Source organism: Clupea harengus, chromosome 24 (genome assembly GCF_900700415.2).
Source record: "Clupea harengus chromosome 24, Ch_v2.0.2, whole genome shotgun sequence".
In the NCBI taxonomy this organism is placed as follows: domain Eukaryota; kingdom Metazoa; phylum Chordata; class Actinopteri; order Clupeiformes; family Clupeidae; genus Clupea; species Clupea harengus.
The window spans coordinates 9,289,445-9,305,971 of NC_045175.1; the positions used below are offsets into that span (position 1 = coordinate 9,289,445).

The 16,527-nt window shown below is 42.4% G+C and overlaps 2 protein-coding genes across 2 annotated transcripts; both read right to left on the reverse strand.

Annotated features, from left to right (window-relative positions):
* Positions 1 to 1,271: 1,271 nt before the first annotated feature.
* LOC105896831 (histone H2A-like) lies at positions 1,272 to 1,752 on the reverse strand. The gene has a single exon (XM_012823630.3). The coding sequence runs from the start codon at positions 1,698 to 1,700 to the stop codon at positions 1,323 to 1,325; it is 378 nt and encodes a 125-aa protein (XP_012679084.1). The 5' UTR covers positions 1,701 to 1,752; the 3' UTR covers positions 1,272 to 1,322.
* Positions 1,753 to 1,848: 96 nt separating this feature from the next.
* Positions 1,849 to 3,189, reverse strand: LOC116219199 (histone H1-like). The gene has a single exon (XM_031562303.1). It carries the CDS (start codon positions 3,162 to 3,164, stop codon positions 2,532 to 2,534), a length of 633 nt encoding a protein of 210 aa, XP_031418163.1. The 5' UTR covers positions 3,165 to 3,189; the 3' UTR covers positions 1,849 to 2,531.
* Positions 3,190 to 16,527: the final 13,338 nt, after the last annotated feature.

A 16,527-nucleotide genomic window follows, 5' to 3' on the forward strand; every position in this document is an offset into this window, starting at 1 on the left:
CCATCAGGCGTCTTGCTCGTCGTGGTGGTGTCAAGCGTATCTCTGGCCTCATCTACGAGGAGACCCGTGGTGTGCTGAAGGTGTTCCTGGAGAACGTTATCCGTGATGCCGTCACCTACACCGAGCACGCTAAGCGAAAGACCGTGACTGCCATGGACGTGGTCTATGCTCTGAAACGCCAGGGTCGTACTCTGTACGGTTTTGGAGGTTAAAAATATCGCATCCCATTTTCAAACTAAAACCAAAGGTTCTTTTCAGAGCCACCCAAATACTTATTAAAACATGATTCCAATAACATCTGAATTTGAAATGTTAATTACAAGTTGGTGATGTAAGTTGTCAATTGTAAAGATTAAGTCAATTACCCCGTTTCGCAACACAGCTAGTTATGAATCAAAGCTTTTCCTCTGTTCTCATTAGTTGTTTACGATTAGATAAACATTAGTCAAAAGTATTACACAATTTTCTAACCTTACTCAAGGAGCAAACATCAGCCCAGATTTGCACCACTGTAAGCACAATGTCAGCTCACACTTTTTGCAAAACAATACACACAAGTGATTTGCTAAACACTTAGACACAGAAGTATATCAAGATGTCACTTCCTTGCAATTCCAAAGCACTGACTGTCAAATTATCACACCTATCAAGTGCCCAAACACATGATTGCTTAATTGTAAACACACCAAAATAGTTTAAGCACTATAGAAATGCAGCAGGTGAGTTCACCTGTCTAAAACCAAAATGGAAAGAGTCAGAAGAAGAGTGAGGGTGAGAGGGGGAATCCACGGAGGAGGAGGAAGAGGCGGAGGCCGTGCCAAAGGCCGAGGTGGAGGTGGAGGTAGAGGCAGAGGAAGACCTGAAGCAGGAGGAAATAGTGCTCAAAGAAGAAGAGGACCAAATGTATCAAATGTATTTTTAAAGGAGGAAGAGGGCCCATATGATATTTGCTGAGCTAACAGTGTTATGCACACTACTGTAGGGGCATGAAAAGTGGGACATGTTTTGTTGTGATTCTCCATGTTGACTGATTTGGGTATATGGAGAGAAATACAGTAATTATATTTTCATCAGTCTGCATCATTGGTCGTAAGGTGCCATTATCCACCAGTCTTATGTTAAGGGAGAAATATACGTACTGAATGTGCCAAGTGGATCTGTTACCGTCCACACTCAAAATTAGCGCGTCAAGTACTATTACTGAATGACAAGACGTGAACAAAAGAGAGAAATAGCAATCTCAACTAAATGGAATGTACTTTCAAAAAGTAATTGGGTGGCTCTTAAAAGAGCCTTTGTTATTGATATTTGTAAGGACAGATTCACTTGGACTTCTCGGTCTTCTTGGGCAGCAGCACAGCCTGGATATTGGGCAGCACACCACCCTGAGCGATGGTCACTCCGCCGAGCAGCTTGTTCAACTCCTCGTCGTTGCGCACAGCCAGCTGCAGATGGCGGGGAATGATACGACTCTTCTTGTTGTCACGGGCAGCGTTGCCGGCCAACTCGAGGATCTCGGCAGTCAGATACTCGAGCACAGCAGCCATGTACACCGGAGCACCAGCTCCAACACGATGGGCATAGTTGCCTTTGCGGAGCAGCCTGTGAACACGGCCCACGGGGAACTGGAGTCCAGCCCTAGATGAGCGAGTCTTGGCCTTAGCTCTAGCCTTTCCTCCGGTTTTACCTCTGCCGCTCATTTTCTAGCTTCAATGGCTTCTTCAGAACACTGAGTGTAGTGATACTTTGAGGGGTGTGATTTTATTCTCCTCCAGCTCAGTGTTGCTCATTGCCTCAGTGGTTGAGGCGAGAATGCTGAGAGCCAATCAACGTGAAGGTCTGTGCGGGATGCCAAAGTCACTTCAATTTGGCGCCTGCTGCATTTCTTTCTTCCTTTTAGCGCGTGATCTTCAAAATGTACTGAATATTTTAACGCATGAAATAGTTAAAACGACACATTTCAGTTTACGTTGCAGCTTGGTTTCCAGATATGTCCGTTTAATGGTCACAACAAACAATCAAACATGAAGTCCCAGAATCTCCATATATAACACTATTAAAATGGAATAAATTGAAGTGGTTGGGTGCTACAAGCCGGTCTGTTAGATACTTTGTATCTTTTTTTAATTAAAAAAAATATATTAGCTGTATGTAGTTTACCAAATAATATTGAATAGGCTATTTTAGTGTGGTTTATTAACACCTCACTGTTCATTTATTATCAGTCACTGGCTAAACTTAGATTCCCTTTACTTTCGGGCTCTCAAGCAGGTAAAATTACTACTGTCATACCGTGTGTTCATTGCGAGCATAACATATAACTAAATTGCTTGGTGGTGATTTAAAACCTTGATAGACTAATATTTTCAACTGAAAATATTACAAACGTAGCATGAGTTTCAAGCATAAATTACTCTGCTATCACCACTGGTATAGTAGGAACAGATGCATTCAAATGATTTTTTTGGGTGGCTCTTAAAAGAGCCTTTCCGTTTAACGTGACAACATTGACAGGGCAGGGCGCGCAACATTTACCTCTTCTTAGGAGCAGCCCTTTTAGGTTTAGCAGCTTTAGGGGTTGCCACTTTGGGTTTAGCAGCTTTAGGCGTAGCCGCTTTAGGTTTGGCTGCCTTGACTTTCTTGGGGCTTTTTGCTGCCTTCTTAGGTGTGACGGGCTTTTTGGCCTTCTTAGGACTCTTTGTTGCCTTTTTAGGGGTGGCGGGTTTCTTCGCCTTCTTCGGAGACTTCTTGGCGGCCACCGGCTTCTTAGCCACTGCCTTCTTTGCTGCAGCGGGTTTCTTCGCTGCTGGCTTCTTGGCTTTAGGTGCTACCTTTTTAACGGGCTTCTTCTTCTCCTCTGCCTGTTTCTTGTTCAGCTTGAATGAGCCGGAGGCGCCAGTTCCTTTAATCTGAACCAGCGTTTCCTTAGTAACAAGACTCTTGATGGCCACCTTCACACGAGCGTTGTTCTTTTCCACGTCGTATCCACCAGCCGCCAAAGCCTTCTTAAGCGCTGCCAAAGAAACTCCTTTCTTCTCTTTAGATGCGGTAATAGCTTTGACGATGAGTTCTCCAACACTAGGTCCAGTTGTCTTGGCACGGGGTGCCTTCTTCTTGGGGGCCTTTGCAGGGGACGCAGCGGGGGCTGGAGCAGCTTCTGCCATTCTATCGTCTGTCTTGAGCACGGGCTACAACAGGATGAGTGAAGTAAAGGGGAGCCAGAGTGAACGGTCTTTATTAAAGTCTACATGAGAACCGTTTAGGCTCACTCGAAAGCGCTCTCCTTGTCCTGCCTCTTCGAAGGGATCGCTTGTGCTTTCTCCAAGCGGGTTCGGTGAAAAATATGAGCGGAGAAACAACATTTACGAATATAAAGATGACGGTTGAAAACAGTCCAGCCTATACTTTAAGGAAAACACACGTGGGTTTATGATTTGCCTTAATCCCTGTTGCAACGAACTGGGAACTACGTAAGTCAAGAGGGAGATGTGGCAGTCCGTCTAAGTTTCGTGAGGAAAACATGCCCATAAAGACAGTTAAATCGTGCTTTGTATCTACAACAATGTGCCCTAGACCCAGATATGAGCCCCATTAACGCGTGTATATAGTGACGGGGTTGTTTATGCGAATCTGTACTTTACCAACGGGAGCTATTTGGACACAGCGAAACACAGTTGACAGACGGTTCAGTCGATCCGACTACGTTGCACAGACGTGTAAATATTAGAGGAGCAAGCTCTGTGAAATGGAAGGCATTTGGCAATGAAAAACACTTTAAATGACTAGGTGAAGCGATATGGACTTCAAGACAAAACCAGTAAAGAGTAGTCATGTTTGGAGCCCGTCTACTGCCTGTGCCGTTACATGTGTATTATGCGGAATGGGTTTTAAAATACAAATCTAGGTGAAGGATTTACTTGAAAAGACACAATTTGTAGACTTGTTTTGCTTTGCACATTTTGACTAACAAACACACAAACTAATACAAAACCACATAAACAAAACACCAAACTTGAGAGCAAGTATCTTGGATCCACACATAAATAGCTGTTAGCTGTTAAAGATCATATATTTTAGTTGGAATGCCTTCACACAAAGCCTTTGACTGAAATGTGACAGAAGGACTTCAAAACTATCTCCTCTCAAGCTCAGGCTTAGTCATACCCCTCTGGAGAATACGTTTAGCTACTGTCCACAAATTAAACTAATTCTAGTCTGCATAGGTGAGTGTGTGTATGTATGTATGTATGTGTGTGTTTGTGCGTGCATGTGTGTGTGAGAGAGTGTGCGCCTGTCTGTCTGTCTGTCAGACAACGTTTTTGTCAACACTGGCACCACATAAGTATCGTAATTTGAACGTCCTTATACGTTTTTAAGGAGGGGTTGTAAAGGTACTCATATCTTCGGACCTCTTCTGTTATGTTTGTTCATAGTCAACAAGAATAAGCTTGTGAGACAGTCTGCAGGATATTCATAAAGTATGTTAGTATGTACAGTTGAGACAACGTATCGTCTCTTTCGTCTTCCGGGTCACGACCTGGCAGGGAGGGAGGGAGGAGGGCGGCGGGATCTCAAGCATGCGCAAAGACGCAAAGTCCAGTTCCTTATCCAATTCACCGTTACATGCCGCAATAGTCGAACTATCAACTGGATCGGATCGAGTTATCCAGGGGTGTTAGTCCGACTATGTGCGGTCCGACTACGATCCGACTAAGGTGCTTACATGAAACGGATAATGCGATTTCAGTCCGACTTAAGGCAGTTATTCGAATCCATGTAGTGTGTGGGATTACTGTTAGTGGATAGAATGATAGGTCTATTCGGCCTCTGTGTCACTCACAGGGACTCCTGGCCTGGACATAATGAAGGAGGCATACAGTAGTCTGCAAAGTGTAGGTATCTTTGACTCTAGGTGTAGGATTTACGTGAAAAGACAGCTTTGCAACAGATGATTAAAGTTTTTCTCGATTTTGAAAACAGGGCCTGGTTTTTCAAAATACCCAGATCCTTTGCAAAATGAAACACTCTTGTAGAAACTAGGCACTAATTTACAAAAAACATAATTTGTTACACACACGTGTTATATGACTTAATTATATGACTTATATGACTTAATTCTGTTTGAACCAGTTACACACTGCTGTTGCTAACCGAAAACCCTTTTAGCAATTCTACTGCTCAGTGATTAGAGTACTCTATGTGAAGTACACAGAGAAAGTGCAAATATACAATACATTCACCAAACACAAGACCAATGCTGCAGACTGATGAAAATATAATTTATTTATCTCCATATACCCAAATCAGTCAACATGGAGAATCACAACAAAACATGTCCCAGTTTTAATGTTACGAGTAGTAAGCTCACCAAATATCAGACAAACATAAAATTCTGTATCCACTACAGGTTACAATTACAGTAAAAAAAAAAGAATCTGAAAATACAGTACAGAAAATACTAGACATTATGTCTTCAAATTAGGGCTACCTGAGCCTGTGGTCGGAGATCGTAAACCCTCCACCGCCATGCCGAGAAAAACTCTTCGATTGGGTTTAGAAACCGAGAGTATGATGAAAGGTATAGTACTGTATACTGTGGATGGTGTTGAAACCAGTTCTGGACCAGAGCAGAGCGGTGGATTGACACATTGTCCCAGATGACAATGTATTGCATGTATTGTACTCCTCCCCTCTGGTAGACGCTACAGATCACTGTTCGCCAAAACCTCCGGACACAAAAACTGTTTCTTCCCCCTCGCCGTCTCACTACTGAACAACTAACCCACTGTAGCATATATATTTATATTTATATATTTATCCCTGCACTTCTCGCACTCTCCACTTCTTCTTTGCACTACTGTTGTGCAACATTTCACAGCTACTGTATATAGCCATTCCGCCTTGTACATACTTTCTTAAACTCCTTAGTCCATTGAACTGTTGCACTGTTTGTTTGTTTGTATTGTATTGTATTGTGTTGTATATTTTGTGTAAGCACACTGAGAGTCACTTTACCAAGTCAAATTCCTTGTTTGTGCAAACTTACTTGGCCAATAAAACCTGATTCTGATTCTGATTCTGATTCTGATGCATGTGGTTTACTGCTGTGACGGTGTTGTGTAATCAGTCCAAAAAGGTGAGAATGTGAGGTGTGTTGTAAGGTTCCATATTGGCATGACAGAGGAGGACCCCATTCTGTGTAATGCCAGCGCTAAGGGTGATGTTACCCCCAAGTGGCCCTGGGACATTGATTTTAGCCCTGTGGCCAATGATATTTCTGCCTCTCCTTCTTGCTTTTGTGAGGTTGAACCCTGCTTCATCTATGTATATAAATTCATGCAGGATTTCCTCAGCATCCATCTGTAAAACTCTATGAAATACAGTGAAATACAAGATTGTGTAGTTCAGATCTAGTATACAGTACATTTAGATGTAACAAGGTTACACGTGCTGTATGCAACATCACAGTGGTAAAGTGAACAATACATACCTCCACTTATTCGCAGCCGCAGCCATTTGACCAGGGGTCTCAAACAAGCAATTTTATCCGGCCCGTCGACTCCTCAGAATGTTGCAAAAAGTTCCATTGCTTTGAATGGGCCACCCCAACGTTGACCGCTGCCATTGGCAAGTGGTTTTGCGCATCTAATTCACATCTTTCATATCATTCCGCAAGTAGTCCAGTCATTTAACGTAAAGGCAAGTAATGGGTTGCTACGCAACACCTGCAACTTTAAAGTTGTATTTGTGTAAAGAACAATTTTTTATTAAGTGACAGGAATTACTTTGTGTAAAAACAATGCAAGGCCATACCACAGCTAAGGATGTATTTGAGCTACTGGGTGACGCAATTGAGCATGCTGGTCTGTCATGGAAGTCGCTCTGAGGAATAACAACAGGCGGTGCACCATCAATGATCAGCATATCAGTAAATTATTAATTTTAGATCACTATAGATGGAAAGATGCTGTATTTTGACAGACAAATGAAATCATACACTTGAAATATATTTATTACAAATACATTTATTTTATAAAATAAAATAATTCAGATGTTTGCTTGAACTTTATTCAGTTTTCTGCTTTGTTTTGTTTGATTGCAGCCTTGTTACCAACTATACAAAAGTGGTGCAGTACAGCATTTGCTTTGAAATGTGCATGTATGAAGGAAAAATATGTGTAGTTATCAATAAAGACATTATCCCACTATTACTGCTGTATATGTAAGTCATGGGCTGTCAATGAGACAAAGTGATCCAAAAATACATCTATAACAAACACCTTTATCCAAAGAGCATCTTGCATTGCCCATGAATTTAAACCCAGGAGTAGTCTTTAGAGGTGGGTATGTGTCATAATTGGAGTAATGAGGGGTCATAAAGGTCATAAAGGGTTATTAATATGACAATTTGGATGGATGGTTAGTTTTGATCTAGGTTTGGGTGACAGGTTGCTTGTCATTTTGGATGGATGAGACAGGTCCTCTGCCCTTTCTCCCCCCTCCACACAGGCAGTTGACCCCCCACAAATGGTGGGAATCGCTTTGATAGTAAGGTGTTATCTGAGAGGGTGAGATTTTCCCGGCGTAGCAATGGTGTTTCTGACCAGGTGTATCCTGTTGGCATAGCAGGGGTCAGGAAGACTGGCTGGTCTAGGCGTGAGCACGGGGTTGATAACAGAAATTTGGTGTTGAATGATGTCGTAAACCGGGGTTACCCAAGTAAACCATATGGGTTATCAGGCGCTCAAGCATAGCAACGTCTTGTCAGCCTGTGAGATGGCAGTCTTTCACTCTATTATAGGAAACTTTAAGATGATATACACATAATCCCTATGGTCTAATGGTCATGATACCGGCTTATTCAAGTCTAAAAGACTTAGTTTTGTAAGGCTTGACCCATAAGACATTTGTTCATGAGATGCTAGCTCAACAAAAGCAGATATAGTTCAACAGCACACACACACACACATGCATGCACGCACGCACCCACAGACACACAGACACACATACACACATACAAACACAGAGACACAGAGACAGATACACAGTATACTAATAGTTATATTATAAACAATAAAACAGAGGTATTGTGTAATATGTGACTATATGTTAGTTTAATCCCAAAACAGCGTGAGACATTGAAGACATACAAACACACACACACACACACACACACACACACACACACACACACACACACACACACACACACAGGGGTATTCTGAGGTGTTAGTGGTTTCAAGATGAGATATCCGTGGGGAGTCCTGCTTCAAAAGGTTGGGAAAGGATGTCAAAAGGCTGCGTGACCCACACACACCCACACATACACACACACACACACACACACACACACACACACACACACACACACATCAGAATCCGATTCATTTATTACATGCTTTCAATTATATCACTAATAAATGAATATGATTAATAGCTACTCATAGTCTAATGGTTAGGGCTATCTATAATATATTGAGAATGCTATATATATATATATATATATATATATATATATTTATAAATAATGTTATGGGCCTGAGTAGGGTATATTATGTTGCAAATGACATCGTCTCAAACGTACAGATATTAAACACTGGTGTTTGGACTTTATGGAATCGGGGTAAACAGCTAAAGATTATAACCCAGCCATGGTTTAACCAGGAGTTATTAGGTCCAAAATATAGCTATATAGATTTTGAAATGTCATATGATGGGCCCCGTAACACGTCGCGGCCTACTAAGGTGTTAAGAGGGGCGGCATGGTTGGGCGCATCACCGTGAGGCGTGTTTTATGGCAATCCATCCAAGTGGTTAAATACAGCTTCACCCTCGTTGGATCTTTAAGCGCGGATTTCAAACAGTCTTAAAACACCACGACAGGACAGCCAGACGAACGATGGACGGTATTAATTTAGGTGAGTTGAATCATTCGCAATCAGCCCGTAGCTACGTAGCTATGCTGGCTATATGACTCTGTGGATGTAGTGTGCCATGCTAGTATGCCTGTAAACTAACTATTGTTTAATATATAGGTTTATTTCTTTATTTTTAGAAGACGCCGAGGAGTTTGGACTAGCAGTGCGTAATTATGAGAAGAGACACGATGCATTGTGTGAGTTGACTGTATCAATATGGTTTAACATGGTGTAATGCGTTTTAAGCTATAATTAACATTTAGCTTGTAATTAACTATTTTGCAGTGTCCGAGCCGATAATCAACAATCAAAACAGCGATGATGTAACCCATAATGTGTATTGTAAGTACCAGGTCTGTTTAAAAATAGTTTAAAATAAAAAATGTTGATGATATGAAGATGTATAATGCATGTATGATATGTCATTCAAGTCTCACCAGAGCTAGTCACCCCGTCAATTAGAGCATACAGCCATAACGGAGACCCCGGACAATCTGCAGGTAATTACGAGCCATAGGTGTATACATTTGTAATTTTATTAATGATCTAAGGTGTACATGATTTACACTAATGTCTCTATATTTATCGACAGAATTATCCGGTCTTACGGAGCTTACACAACGAGTGGGCCGGGGACCATATCTCGAGGATCTACTATCGCGAGACACCCCGTGGGCTGACTTATTGAAACGGACGAGTGTGGATGCCGTGGAGGGACAACCGGCTGGCGGCAATAAACGTTTTAAACCAGCGAACGAGGGGGGCGTAGTGGTGACTGGTGAGTGTGTTGTGTTATACAGTCCCTGTTACTGTGTGTAAGGATAACTGGGTATACATGGGCTTTTAAAGGATGTTCATGTATAAATGGGTTATTACAGTTGACTGTTCGTGAAAGTGAAACTTATACCACAAACAGACACTAGATGTCAGTGTATCACATGCTCAGGTCCAATGACAAATTAGCAGGCTATATTACACCATGGGTACTCATGATAACTAGATGATTCATGTCTATTATTTTCAGAAGCCCAAATACATGAACAAGTCTTCAACGCAGACGATGGAGGATTGGCGCCGGTGTTTGATGACAACTACCGCTGGACTGATGCAGATATCACATTATGGGACCAAGTAGTGTTTGGCGGTGAATCGGGGTACTGCACGCCCGAACCAGTACCTGGGGATGATGGTCAAACGCCAGCCGAAGAGAGAACAACCGGCGCTGTGATATCTGACCCGGCGACAGACGTGGATGTAGTGAACAATCAGAACTGTGCTATTGGACTGTTGACATCCACGCCAACTAATCATACAGCAGTGACGACACGCCAACCCCCGGATATACAACCCCCAACCACGGCCCTAAGGTATGCGCGGGGTACTACATCCAATGTTAATGTGATTAATACAGGTAGTGTAGATAATAGCAACCAGATGCATAGACAATTAGTGGCTCGTGTGAATTATTTAACACACCAAGCCCGTAGCGACAGGGTTGCTAGAGTTAGTTTGGATAGTGAGCTGAGCGCCGTAAAGGCTTTACTGACAACATTAGTTGTTGATGTGGGCGTTGTGAAGGCGAACCTGGTGAATCAAAATCTCGATGTGAAAAGTATGGTTTCGCTTATCAGAGAAGTTCATAATATAGGGAGCGTGGATTGGAATGCTATGGGTCGAGCCATACTAGGATTGAAAGAGACTCTACGGCTGTAATATGATATATATGGCTATGTATTGATACATGTTTATTTCCTCACAGCTACCAGGTCATACCTCAATGTGTATATGGCTATGTGTTTTTCCCCCTCTTATGGTGTTTACTTTTATTATTTGTAATGATTTTATGCAATTAGGATGGTATAGTGTACTGTATGGTTTATTATTTTTATCTCTGATGTAATAGAGTGTATTGCTATGTGGGTGTGTGTGTGTGTGTATATGTGTATGGGATATCCTCCATTTAAACTGTTTAATAAGGGTTATACTTTTTAAATATCCGGTCTGGTGTCAAGATTATTGGGTAGAGATCATCAGTATGTTTTAAATGGTGGCGTGTTGAGTGGGGTCAGGTGTATAATCATGTGGCGTACAAACAAACGTAAACGCGGGCTAGATCATAGTCATAGTAATAGCATTACCATGAGTGAAGATGTCAGGCAACTGAATGCACTGCTTAATACCCACTGGCCTGATAATAACACATCACACATAGCTGCGCATGTTGTAGAGCCAACGGGTGATGAAGCAACTAGTAATAGCATTACCATGAGTGAAGATGTAAGGCAATTGAATACCCTGATTAATACACACTGGCCTGATAATAACACAGCACACATAGCTGCACATGGTGTAGAGCCAACGGGTGATGAAGCAACACGGATTCCGGGCCATTGTACAGGGATGTATCAATGACCAGGGTTCATTTGGTAATAGTGTATGCTCTGACGCTGGTAATAGCCTTGTTATGAATATAGCTATCAGACAGATGAATGCCATGCTTAATACACATTGGCCAAATAACAATGCTACCAACATAGACACACATAATACATATGCAAGTGGTGATGAAAGTGCTCTGAACATTAATGTTGCACCCAGGGTTATCAATGAACATGCTTCAGTTGATAATAATCCAAACGCTGGTGTGGGTACGACACCATCAACTAGTAATGATCGTTGGGATGGTGTGTTGGGTGTTAGTAGTGTTTCACAGAGGGGTCATGGCATCCCAAGGCCTGTTAGCCCTCTGGTGTTTAGCAGGCATAGTCTGGATAGTGACGCCATAGAGTCGCTGGTACGACAGGGTGGTTATGTGGAGGACTATCGGATTGAGGGTAGACCGCGTTTTAACAGTCTAGTAGCCCACAGACTTTTAAACTTCAGGGATGTTGTGGCCACAGATATGGCAGCATATGTGAGTCATATACATGATGCATTGGCGGGGATTGTGGATGTGTCAAGAATTCTGGGTGGTGAAAATGGGCTGCTCAACATAACACTACGGGGTTATAGTCTCACGAGTGACGTGAATGTGTTGCTAACCCCTGCAAATGGCTATGGTTTAGAACATCTTATTAATGGCATTGAGAAGGTTTTACAGAGTAATACGGCCATCTTGACTGATAATTCTTTAGAGTTAACAGTTGCTATAGCCCGCTGTAGAAATGGGGGTGGGAGACCCAGTCGAAAATTGCGTGATCTAGCACATGATGAAGTCATTAAACAGAAAAGAATGCACTTATTCAACCCTGTTAACAGGTCAGATAATTTGTGTTTTGCCATGTGTTTAGCAAATTATCTAAACCCCCATAGTACGTCAAACAGATTAGAGGCTATTGCAACAGACATGCAGATGCGTGCAGGCTTCACCCCACAGCAGAAGATTGGTTTTAGTGATATTGCCATATTCGAGGCCCTGTACAGTGTTAAAGTGGTGGTCTTCTACCGCGGAGCTGATGCCAAATTACTACATTATCAGACCGACGAGAAACCCAATGATGTCATAGCTCATTTATACCTACACAACGAGCATTATCATGGCATTCTGAATCTGCAGGGTTTCATGGGTGTATCGCAGGTCTGTAAGTTTTGTTACGTTGGTTACAGAGACAGCATGTACCACCGGTGTAAATACATATGTGATGTGTGTCACGATGTTGATTGTCATAGGATGGGTGGGGGGTTCAGACATTGTGGTGATTGCAACCGTTATTGCAAGTCTGCTTACTGTTTTCAGAAGCACAAACAACAAGTCCCCAGGGGTCGTACAGGTGTTTTAGCAGCCCCTTGTGATATCACTAAATATTGCAAGACCTGTCACAGACGCTATATGCTGTCTGTGGAGCAACCTAAACCACATAGGTGTGCCCAAGCGGTGTGTCACCATTGCAGGTTGAGGTTGACCCCCGGTGATAACCACACGTGCTACATACAACCTGTCAAACACCAAACGGTCGACAACAGATATATATTCTATGATTTTGAGACACGCCATGAAGATGGTAAGCATAGGGCTAATTTTGCGTGCGCCATAACCTGTGGTGGTTATGAGTTTACAGCTGAGGGGTATGGTTGTGTAGGCAAGCTTTTAAACCATTTTAGATGTTCCAAGTACATTGGACATACATGGGTGGCCCACAATGCCGGAGGGTTTGATAATATATTGCTTCTGGAGCAGTTCACTAGGATTGGGGTCACCCCACATGTGATAATGGGAGGGTGCAGGGTCACATATATGTATGAGGAGCGCTTCAAACAGAGGTTTATAGATAGTTATTCCTTCATACCTATGCGTTTGGCTAACACCCCCGCTGCCTTTAACCTGGTCACTAGCGCTAAGGGCTATTTTCCACATCTCTTCAACACCAAGGACAACAATGACTATGTGGGGGCCTATCCTGATAAGAAATACTATGGTTATGGGAATATGTCAGACAAGGATAGAGTGAGTTTTGATGCGTGGTACAGTGGCATCCATGATGGTGTGTTTGATTTTCAAAAGGAGTTGTATGCGTATGGCCGAAATGATGTGGTTCTGCTACGTGAAGCATGTCTTAAATACCGTCGTGAATTCATGGAGTCTACGTCCATAGACCCCTTTAATCAAGTTACACTACCATCGTGCTGTATGGCTGTGTATAAGACACACTTCCTCCCCAGAGACACACTGGCGTTGACGCATAACAATGCTTACATTAATCAGCATAAAGCCTTCTCCAATGTGTCAATTGAATGGCTTGAATTTGTGAAAAGTCACCGAGGGGTGCAGGTGAGCCATGCCTTAAGCGAGGGAGAGGTCATGTTTGGGAAATATTACCTAGATGGGTACTATGAGGAGGGTGGTGTGAGATTTGCGCTGGAATTTAACGGGTGTATGCACCACGGTCATGATTGTCGTTACAACCCTCACCATATCCATCCCCTGTCAAAAGTACCATACAGCCTCCTAAGAAAGCAATTTGATGACAAAGTACAAACATTGTCTAAGGCCTACGGGTTAAAGGTTGAAATCATGTGGGAGTGTGAGTGGAAGCTGGCCAAACAACATGATGGTGATGTTATTGCGTTTATGACCACATACATACACCCTGAGCGGTTGAAGCCCAGAGAGAGTCTTTTTGGGGGTAGGACAAATGCTTACAAATTGTACCACAAAGCCCAAGCTGATGAAAAGATTCGCTATGTTGATTTTACAAGTCTTTATCCCTATTGTCAGGCTCGAAAAACATATCCTATAGGACACCCGCAGATCATTCTGAAAGATTTTGGACCGCTTGAGAATTATTTTGGGTTGGTCAAAGCCACTGTCTACCCCCCGAGGGGCTTGTTACACCCAGTGCTCCCATACCGTAGCGGGGGTAAGTTAATGTTTCCTCTGTGTCGTACCTGTGTAGAAATGGAGGAGCAGCTTACACCGTGTGCGCATAGCAATGCTGAAAGGGCTCTTTCAGGTTGTTGGGTCACTCTTGAACTGTTGAAGGCTGTTGAGAAGGGTTATACAGTTGTTAACATTGATGAGGTCTGGCACTTCCCACAAACATCAGATTCGCTGTTTTCAGACTATGTGAAAAAATTCCTGCAATTTAAACAGGAGTCCAGCGGGTATCCAGCCCATGTGACGTCGGAGGTTGAGAAACAGGCCTATGTTGACAACTATTTTGAAGAGGAAGGGATTAGGTTGAACCCCCAGAAGATAGCTGTCAACCCTGCCCGTAGAACCATTAGCAAATTACTTTGTAATACTTTATGGGGGCGTTTCTCTATGCGTGAAAATCTTCCCACAACTGAAATTCTCAAAGACCCTGAGCAATTTGCGAAACATATATTTGGTAGCGAATATGAAATAACTCATTTTTCATTTGTCTCAGAGGATGTGGCCTTGGTACAGTGGCGTCATGCTGACGGCGTTGGAGGGCAGACCTCCAACATAAATGTATTCATTGGTGCGTTCACCACGGCTCATGCCCGGCTTGAACTGTATAATGTCATGGATAGGCTAGGCGACAGGGTGTTGTACTGTGACACTGACAGTGTGATTTTTGTTTCAAAAGATGGTGATTGGGAACCACCACTAGGGCCGTATTTAGGGGATCTCACAGATGAGCTGGGTGTAGGCGATCATATTGTGGAGTTCTGTTCTGGAGGGCCGAAAACATACGGATACCGGACAGCTCTGGGTAAAACTTGTATGAAAGCTAAGGGCATCACCCTGAATGCTGAAAATTCTAAACTCATCAGGTTAGACACCCTGATTGACCTGGTTGATCATCACGTGATCAATCGCAACAGCACACACCACATCCTAGCCCAGGCTGACAATATTGTGCGCAATAAGAAGGACCTCACTCTAAAAAATAAAGTAGTTGTTAAGCGCTTCAGAGTTGTGTACAACAAGCGTGTGTTATGTCCTGACTACTCAACGCTGCCATACGGATACTGATTGTCTGTGGGGTATGTTAAAAATGGCTTTGTTTAATACTGGTTTGACAGCTGTTAATAATTTTGATTTCAGATTACAACACCCTTTTTCATGTATGGTCAGTGGCCCCTCCAATTCGGGGAAGACCTATTTTGTGAAAATGTTAATAATGTATGCTGACCATGTGATTTGTAATAAAATTAATAATATTGTATATATATATAACTGTTGGCAGCCTCTTTATGACGACCTGTTGAAAATGAGACCCATTCATTTCATACAAGGGATCCCTAAAGCCCTAGATGACGATGTGTTATTACCAGTGTCCAAAAACAATTTATTGGTTATTGATGATGTCATGAAAGATGCCAGTAGTAATGAGCAAGTTGAAAAGGCATTTACACAATATGTACACCATCGTAATCTCAGTGTTATATATCTGGTCCAGAATCTGTTTTTTCAAGGTAAATCCAGCCGCACTATCAGTCTAAATACAAACTATCTAATATTATTTAAGAATGTACGTGATAATAACCAAGTGGCCATCTTGGCTAGACAAATGTATCCTGGTAATACAAAATATTTTATGGAGTGTTTTAAAGATGCTACAGAGAAACCGCATGGCTACCTCATGGTTGATTATAAAACTAAGACACCAGAGTCATTCCGACTCAGAACAGATTTACTTGCAGCACATCCGGTGGTCTACATCCAGAAAAAGGGTTAAAATACAACCATGTCAGGGCTGGTGCGGCGAAACTTGTCGCTTTTGAAAAAACTACTTAAAGCTAAACCGCACCAAAGGCGGGTCATTTTACAAACAGGATCAGATGAGTTAATCCTGTCTCTATGCGAAGTAGCATTGAACATTCTCCGAGGTACTATTCCCCTCACAAGCGGTCAATATAGAAGATTGGTAAAAAAGAAGTCATTGATCAAGCTTATAGCTGATAAGAAAATTGGTGTGGGGAAGAAAAGACGTACAATTAACCAACAGGGTGGTTTTATCCTACCCCTCCTGAGTGTGGCAATACCATTTATAACTAGCCTCATAGCATCAAGACGTGGTTAAAAGGGATGGAGTATGCTGAGAAAATGTATTTGGTTCGACAGCAACAGCTGGATAGCTTAAAGCATAATGAAACACACCCCAATCTAAGACAGAGTGCCGAAAACGATTTGGATACAGCT

Excerpts from the sequence above, each read along its gene's own strand:
- LOC105896831 (XM_012823630.3), bottom strand. The coding sequence starts at position 1,700 with ATGAGCGGCAGAGGTAAAACCGGAGGAAAGGCTAGAGCTAAGGCCAAG.
- LOC116219199 (XM_031562303.1), bottom strand. The coding sequence starts at position 3,164 with ATGGCAGAAGCTGCTCCAGCCCCCGCTGCGTCCCCTGCAAAGGCCCCC.